The 8,978-nt window shown below is 43.7% G+C and overlaps 1 protein-coding gene across 1 annotated transcript in view; it reads left to right on the plus strand.

The window, feature by feature from the left end:
* LOC107109029 (bile acid receptor-like) overlaps window positions 1–2,153 on the plus strand; it is an 18,324-nt gene extending 16,171 nt beyond the window's left edge. The window contains exons 9-10 of the mRNA XM_015409597.1: window positions 939–1,052; window positions 1,915–2,153. Of these exons, the coding sequence (XP_015265083.1) occupies window positions 939–1,052; window positions 1,915–2,153 (353 nt within the window). The remainder of the gene's footprint in view (window positions 1–938; window positions 1,053–1,914) is intronic.
* The last annotated feature ends 6,825 nt before the right edge of the window (window positions 2,154–8,978 follow it).

Consider the following 8,978-nt stretch of genomic DNA (forward strand, 5'->3'; position numbering starts at 1 on the left):
CAGGAAGCCTCGGGTGAGCCACGGGAGCTCTACGCTTCCCAGATGTGGCAGTGTGATCGCGCCCGGAAAATCCATCTATCTTCCGTCTCTGTAGCGTGGCTAATGCTCCATGTGACCGCAGCCTTTGTCTCTCAAGAGGCAGCATTTCAGGTGCCATAATGACAAAAGGAGGGAGAGCTAAGAGACTCACTCCCAGAGGGATCAATCAATTATAGCCCAATTCCAGTCACAAATTAGCTGTGGCCATCAGCCAATTGTGAGTGGGCATGGGTGTGCCCAATTGTTGGTTGCCATAGCTGCAACACAGGAATGGCTAGAAGTTTGGAGCCCCTCCTGCAGTCAGGTGACCCAAACTCCACAGCTTCTTCATTGCCTATGTGACAACACTCATGTGAGGCCTAGTGTGGAGCCTTACAGTCTAGCTTCTAGCATGGAAGTGTGAAGAATGTGGGTTATAAAGTTGTTCAGGCCATCTGGCTCACCATTTGGCTTGCAACAGGAAATAAGGCACAGCATGTTATCAGAAAGACATCACAGGAGAAGGCAGGAGACATTTAAAAATCAATATTTCTATACATTGGGACAGGTAACCTGTGTGGCAGACCCCTATAAATCCATTCTATGTCTTTTTCTCTTGATCTGTCTTATGATACTCAACATTTGGCCTGTCTTGGTGTAGTGGTTAAGAGTGGTGGATTCTAATAAGGAGAACCGGGTTTGATTCCCCACTCCTCTACATGCAGTCAGCTGGGCCACTCAGAGTTCTCTCAGAACTCTCTCAGCCCCATCTACCTCACATGGTGCCTGTGGTGGGAAGAGGAAGGGAAGGAGATTGTGAGTCACTCTGAGACTCCTTTGGGTAGTGAAAAGTGCGGTATAAAAACCAGCTCTTCTTCTTCTTCTGTTTTATTTTTAGCTATGTCTTTCTTCTTTTTTAGGTATCACTGAAGAATTTATTACCGCACTATTTTACTTTTACAGAAGCATGGGAGAACTTAATGTGACTGAGACAGAGTATGCTCTGCTTGTTGCAACCACTGTATTTTTTTCAGGTATTTTTTCATTAAATAAAAACAATAACATTGTAAATAAAATCTTGTATATTTCTGTAGGTAATAAACTTCTATACATTTTTGATAATTTAATTTCTCTAAATAATGTAATTACAATGTTGTACCTTTACTTATCACTTTGATTAAAAAAAGATGTTCCCTCTTCTGCTCAAATTAATAGGAGCGTTCATGCCTCAAAAATAATACTGTTCATGGTTACAACAGACTTCTCGAAATTCTGTAACTAATAGCATGATAGTTTCTAATACTAAAAATATTTTAGTTAAGAATGTATTTTTAAAAACAAAGGTCTTTTTTTAAACTGTATTTTTTCCTAACATCAACTACTAGTTTGGTGTAGTTTAAGTGCACGGACTCTAATCTGGGAGAACCGGGTTTGATTCCCCACTCCTTCACTTGCAGATGCTGGATGACCTTGGGCAAGCCATAGTCCAGTCAGAGCTGTTCTCTGAAGGACAGCTCTGGAAAGAGCTCTCTCAGCCCCACCTACCTCACAGGGTGTCTGTTGTGGGGAGGGGAAAGGAAAGGAGTTTGTAATCCGCTCTGAGACTCCGAGTGAAGGGCGGGGTATAAATCCAATCTCCTTCTTCTATGTTCAATGGTATGCTATAAATATGAAAAAGAACTAAGAAATAAGGTCATTCCATAAAACATAATTTAAGTCCTGAAAATCTGGAGTATTAAGAATGACTTCTACAAAAACATTTACAAATATAGAATCATGACATGCTGATATTATTTATCACTAGTGGATTTTGTAGTATCATGATTATCCTGAATTAAATTTTTTAAGGTGGGATTCTGTGCAACATCATGGGACTTTACCTTTCTTATTTTTCAGATCGTCCACTCCTAAAAAGCAAACAACATGTGGAGAAACTCCAGGAACCATTTTTAGGAATTCTGTACAAGTATTCAAAAATTTATCACCCTGAAGAACCGCAACATTTTGCACGTCTCATTGGACGGCTCACTGAACTCAGAACCCTCAATCACAACCACTCAGAAGTGCTAGTAACTTGGAGAACAAGGGATCCTAAGCTAAACTCTTTACTTTGTGAAATTTGGGACTTGCATTAAACAATTTACTAACTGCTTAGATTGTTACCCAAGAAAAACATTCTCTTTCCCAACTGGTACGCTCATATTAAAAATCTCATTTATGTTAAATGAGTACAGATTCCTCTAAAATATTGAGCTGTAAGGATTCTTAAAAACATATCTTTGAGTCCTCACCTCGGAAGCTAAGCAGAGTCGACCCTGGCAAGTAACTGGAAGGGAGACCTCCAAGGAATACCAGGGCTCCAGACACAGAGGCAGGTTATCAAGCCACCTCTCTGAAAAATGTCCAAGACCCCAGTAGGGGTCGCCAGAAGTTCCCATGACTTCAAGGCATGCAAGCACGTACACACATGCACATACACACACAAATACACACACAGTTGAAAAATCAGAGAACATATGCAATCTATGCAAACTATGAAACTTTATTGCCGTGTCTGTAAAAGGAATGTGGAAGACACATTTATAACGTTGAGTCTAGAATTCTGACTTTTCAATGTACCATTTATGAACATAAGAACATAAGAGATGACAATGTTGGATCAGGCCAAAGGCCCATCCAGTCCAACACTCTGTATCACACAGTGGCCAGAAATACCAGTGCCATCAGGAGGTCCACCAGTGGGGCCAGGACATTAGAAGCCATCCCACTGTTGACCCCCCCCCCAAGCACCAAGATGACAGAGCATCACTTGCCCCAGAGTCCCTATATATACCTTGTGGCTAATAGCCACTGATGGATATGCATACTCCATGCCCAGGAAGGCTGGCAACAGGAAATGAGAAGAGGGAGGAAATTCCTGCATAGAAAGCAGAACAGTAGGGAGGCAGCATTGTGTGTGGCGAACATAAGAGAAGCCAATGTTGGATCAGTCCAATGGCCCATCCAGTCCAACACTCTGTCACACAGTGGCCAAAAATACCAGGTGCCATCAGGAGGTCCAGCAGTGGGGCCAGGACACTAGAAGTCCTCCCACTGTTGCCCCACCCAAGCACCAAGAATACAGAGCATCACTTGCCCCAGACCGAGAGTTCCTAATAGCCAGTGATGAACCTCTGCTCCATATGTTTATCCAATTCCCTCTTTAAGCTGTCCATGCTTGTAGCTACCACCACCTCCTGTGGCAGAGAATTCCATGTGTTAATCACTCTTTGCGTGAAGAAGTACTTCCTTTTCCAATGGTTAGCTCCCAAGTTTGATAGGTATCATATTTCACCATTAAAAATACAGTATATAAAAGAATCTAAGCCTGCATGTAGAGTTATGGTCTCCTAGTCCTCAAGAAACGCATACAAGCTTAAATGGATATTGCATATTATTTAAACATTTTAAAAAAGATAATGAGTATATATCACTTCAGTGCCTTGAGATAGATGTTGGTTGATTACATGCTTTTATTTTACACACGTGGCATGTCCAAATTTGTTTCTCGAAGCCATGTAATCCCCGTCATACCCACTCTTGTCAGACAAACCTGTATATTGGCAAGAAATTTAAAATGTATTAATATGATTGAATTACCATGGAATTGGATTAAAAGAATAATTAGGTTATATAATTCATTTCTCCACTGACACAACTTTTAAAAGGAAAAATGCATTACATAAAATGAAGTCAGTGAAAAGGAAGTGAGTTGTGACTATCAGTAAAATCCCATGCAGAATTACTCTTTTCTTAAGCCCATCAAGTTCAATGGGTTTAGAAGGTCTAATTGTTTAGGACTGCACTGTGACTTTACAATGGACATCAAAAGGGCATACTACAATTCATGTTGTTTATTCAACTTTGTATTCTTATTCACAAATAATATTTTGTTATAGCTAGCCCCTTCTTATTTCCCCACCACTGTCTATTACAAGAAATTTCTGATATTTGGACTATATTATAAATTCAACCACATCCTTGTAAAATAAGCTGTAAAATGTTTTTGTTGCTGTTTTTCATAGTGGTACTGTTAGTCTTGGAATTAATAATTATTCTTGACATCTGAAATAATATAGTGTAAATAACTAGTATTTTAATACATGAAATACATTTTATAATGTTATATTTTAGATACATATTTAAGTCTAATAAATGCACTATTAATCTGGTCTTGTGCTGCAAGAAAATTGTTTTGCTATGCATACACCAGAGAACCAAAGTTCTTTAACACTAATCTGTGGTTGCTAGTATCCGATATGTTGGTCCTGTCCTTTAACGTCTTATCACTATACCTGGAAAATTTGAACAAGAAAAGACTCTCGAAATTAAATTGAAGGGAAAAAATCCGACCTTCATTTAACATTATCGGCGTATCAACCGTGACTCTAATTTCAGATTTCCCGTGTTGTACTTCAGCTCTCCCGATTCTAGGTGCTACTTAACTAGGGAAAAGAAACGAAATCACCATCTGGACTCCTGTTTTACATTGCTCTGCCATGAACATTGCAAGTAGCAGATCTGACAGGTTTATTGAGCCAACTTCAGAGGACGGCGGAAGACAGGAGGGCCTGGCGGGATCTGGTCCATGGGGTCGCAAAGGGTCGGACTCGACTGTGCGATAGAACAACAAATAGCGATGGGAGATGGATTAGCGTCCTGAAAGCTTAAAAACAAAAGTTAATAACATGAAATAATTTCTTCTCACTCCGTTTTGCTTTTCTGTGGATGTGTCTTTGAAAGTAAGCTGAATCTTAGGGCGTTCCTTCCTAAAATGACAACTGTTGAATAGACTCTTCCCAGTACAGTTCTTGGAGAAAACATCCTTCCTGCGCGCCGAGGCGGTTGGGTCTTCAGCGCGGCCAGGAAATTTCCCCGCCTGAGACTATACAGCGCGAAATGAGAACAACACAGGGAACAGTTGCAACTGGCGGGTGGGATGCCTGGCCTCGGGGCTCGCGCTGCTGTCTCCACGCCACTGACTCACCAGTCCCGCGGCGTTCAGGCTCCCTCTCTCTCCCCCCACCCCCGGAGGTCAGGCTTGAATTCTCCTGAAACGGTTGAGGGAAATCCGTTAAACGGCCAATCCACGCGCTTGACCGGCCGCTGCCCGACTATCCCGCCTTTTTTCTTTCCTTCTGTGTTTCTCCCAACTTTGGGGGTCGTGAAAATGGGTGGCCTTTCGAGGTAACCGCTGAGTCGCACCTTCGCGGTCGCCATTTCCCTCGTTCGGCCTCGCTTTGTTGTAACTCGTTCGCCGCGTCGTTCATCTCTCGGGCGGAACAAAGCTGGCCTTTAATGGCAAAGGTAAACAGCTTTCCCTGCCCGTAAAACTTTCATACTTAAAACAATCTTAACAATGATTGTTTTCACTCAGGAACTAAAAACGCCTTTTGAGTATCTCTTGCGAGGCATGGAATACGACGTCATAATATGAAGATCGATACTCTGTCGTTTTAAGAGGCTCCCTATGATATGATAATAAAGTCCAAGTAATCAATGCAGACAGCTCCGGAGTGTGCTCCCCTCGTTCTCTTGGCCTCCCCTCTCTACAAAATTTAATGGAGTATCTTTACAATTTGACAATGCAGAGTTTTTATGTTAGCTAGGTTTAATTTATTTTCTTCAGCTGTTGTGACAGGTAGATACAAGGGTACCCCTATAAGGATAGAGTTTGCACCTGCCTCTATAATGAACTGGATTCAATGCAACATATCCTTCCTTGTCCTCATTATTCTTTTCTACGCCATCACCTGATTTGCCCTCTCTTGTCTGCTGCAAAGATTGTTGACAATGAGTTTAACTTCTTACTTTCTGATAGATCCCCTGAAATCACTGCATCAGTAGCCGAGTTCCTCTCATTTGTATGGAAGCTAAGGGCAAGAGTTTTTAACACTTAGTTTTTTAATGTACACTTTTACTCTGGGATATGTTTTTCTGAATTGATTGTTTTGACCATTTTCCCCTCTACTACTGTGGTATAAAACCCTCAGTTTTATCTTATTTTTATCTTCCTGTAATATCATGCTATGCCAATAAAGGTTGTTGTTGATGATGATGATGATGACCAATCCATTTCAAGGTGGTAGAACAATTTCAGCTTCCACAAGCCTCCTAGAGGGATTGTGGAGGATGGAGGGTGTGAGCGTGCCAGACAATGTGTTATCCCGTGACTGTCCTAAACCAAATGACTGGCGGAACATCTTTTCATTACATGCTCTGCAGAAAGATAACATCCTGAATATGTGCCATCTGAGGGGTCCCCATAAGGACCTGTGCGGCCGCATTCTGGATCAGTTGGAGCTTCCTGGTTAGCCTCAAGGGTAGACTCATGTAGAGCAAGTTACAATGGTCTATTCTGGAGGTGACTGTTGAATGGATTACCATGGGCAAGACAGGTAGGGAGCCAGTTGCCTAACCTGGAATAGTTGGAGAACCACCAGCCTGGCTACCTTCACATCCTGGGCCTCCATTGACAAGGTGGCATCCAGAGTCACGCCCAAACTCCTGATGGTTGGTGCCAGTGATAGGGGCACTCCTTCAAGAGTCGGGAGTTGGCAACCCGACTGTGCGCCCCACCCCCGAGCCAGCCACAGAACAACCATCTTACCCGGTTTCAGTTTCAGTCAACTCTGCTTTAACCACCCAACCATGGCTAAATTCATGGGAACAACATCCAGCTGGCTGCCCATCAACAGAAATAGCCCGAAACTCTTTGCCAGCTGGGTGAGGGGGCTCATATAGATGTTGAATAACTTTGGGGAGAGACGTGACCCATCGGGTGCCATCGGGTGCCTCGGGGACACTGTCCCAGCGCCATCCTCTGTCCCTGACTGTGTTAAGGGGCCCCATATACCATCGGGTGCCTCGGGGACACTGTCCCTCCCAGCGCCATCCTCTGTCCCTGACTGTGGAGGAATGAGGTGAACCATTGCAGGATTACCCCACAAATTCCATTATCGGCAAGGCAGTGTATCAGTAGATCATAGCTGACTGCGTTGAACGCTGCTGTAAGGTCAAGTAATATCAGTAATGCCAACCTGCCTCAATCCAGCTGTCTGCGGAGATCGTCAGTGAGGGGAACCAGCACTGTTGGCACTGATTTTTTTCAAGTAAGCAAGACATCCTTGGTAGCGACCAGTCATTGATGGTGCTCTATCTCTAGTAAACAAAATTTCCTTGTCTTCAAAGAGCTGCTCAATATCACAAAATATTGCCTGCCCTTTAGTATCTGTTCTTAGTTGCCTTGCAAATAACAATTTGAGCCAAACTTTTATCTTTTATAAAGCGTACATAAGCAAGAAGCAAAGATTCATTGCCTGGCAAAGTTGACTCATCCAACTATAATGCAATTCTGTTGTCCTTAGGATGCTGTACAATGTATCTTCCATATATTCAGCCATTTCATCTGTGTCCTTGCACTGAATTGTTCAGAGGAATAATCTATTAGGATTTACCAGCAAAAACTTGGAAAATGACATACAGTGACAACACTTTCTCAAAACACAGTATACCGGTCTGACTGGAGTTCTGGTGGCATACTTATTAAAAATACCAATAGTTTCCACCAGAATTCAGCACTATGTAGAGACAAAAACTTGCAGTGCCATTTGCCAGCATAGTGTATAGCCTGGCGAATCAGAAATAAGTGAACAATGCAGTAAAGGTGCTCTCATCCAGCCACCACCCTCATCACCACCGGCTTCTTAGTACTCCCCTAGGTAATCCCACCCCCAGGAGGCAGTATCACCCACTTTGCGAACCACTTCCTTAAACTGAAATCTACAGTGAGTCTTAATGAAAAAGGCAGTATATAAATATTTTTTTTAAAAAAATTAAACTGTTCTCTTTCTGCATTCTAGTAGTTGTCTAACTGCTAGAGTTGTCAGAATTATTTACAGTTTCTTATATGAAATTGTCCTGGCCACCAGGTGGGAAACAAGCCCCAGGTAGGAGACAAGTCCCAGTAACCACAGAGTTTGACGCAGGGGTTCTCAGGTCATTTCAATAATCACAGCCCAGGTCCAATAACATGAAGGCAGTCCAAGGCCCCGTTACCTATTCAAAAAGCGGTCCAAGGGTAGGGTAACAAGAATAGATACAAAACAGGTCAGGCAACTGGTAGGGTACTCAGTAATACTTTTGTTGTTGTTCAGTCGCACAGTTGAGTCCGACTCTTTGCGACCCCATGGACCAGATCACGCCAGGCCCTCCTGTCTTCCGCCATCCTCTGAAGTTGGCTCAATTTCATGTTCATTGCATCTATAACACTGACTAACCATCTCATCCTTTGCCGTTCTCGTCTACTTTGACCTTAAATCCACCCTAGTGGAGGCTGGTATTCTTCGGCTTGGCTTCATTCCCGGCTATGCAGTGGCTGTTGTTCTGCTGGCACTTGATCCGGCACGGAGATTGACGTCTTCCCCGGCCCCGGCTTGTGTCCTTCAGGCTCCGCCTGCACTTAGGGATGACGTCATCACGCGCCTTTTCTTGCCGTACAACAGCCGCTCGAAGTTTTTTCCGCCTGCTGGCCACCAGGGATTTCTCCTCCGATCTGCCACTGCTCACTGCCGCTTGCTGCCGCCACCGTCACACCATGTCGCCTCTGCTGCTGGTATTCTGCCATTCCGCCGCTGCCGCCGCCGTCCACACACCCCATTGGGGAGGGTGCCCCCCACCCTTCTAAGGGTGGGTACCCATTTATCTACTTGCATTACGTCTGCTTTCGAACCGCTGGGTGGGCGGGAGCTAGGACTGGGGTCGAGAGCTCACCTTGACCGCAGTGGGTCTCGAACAGCCATAGTGGCTGCTCGATCATAGTTGTTAAAGCAGGCGTTTTACTGCCTGCGCCACCGTAATACTATAGACAAGTTAATCCTGCACTCGCTACAGCCTATCTGCAGACTTATATGGGAGTTTCC

This window comes from Gekko japonicus, unplaced genomic scaffold (assembly GCF_001447785.1).
Source record: "Gekko japonicus isolate JY-2015 unplaced genomic scaffold, Gekko_japonicus_V1.1 scaffold2324, whole genome shotgun sequence".
Classification (NCBI taxonomy): Eukaryota; Metazoa; Chordata; class Lepidosauria; order Squamata; family Gekkonidae; genus Gekko; species Gekko japonicus.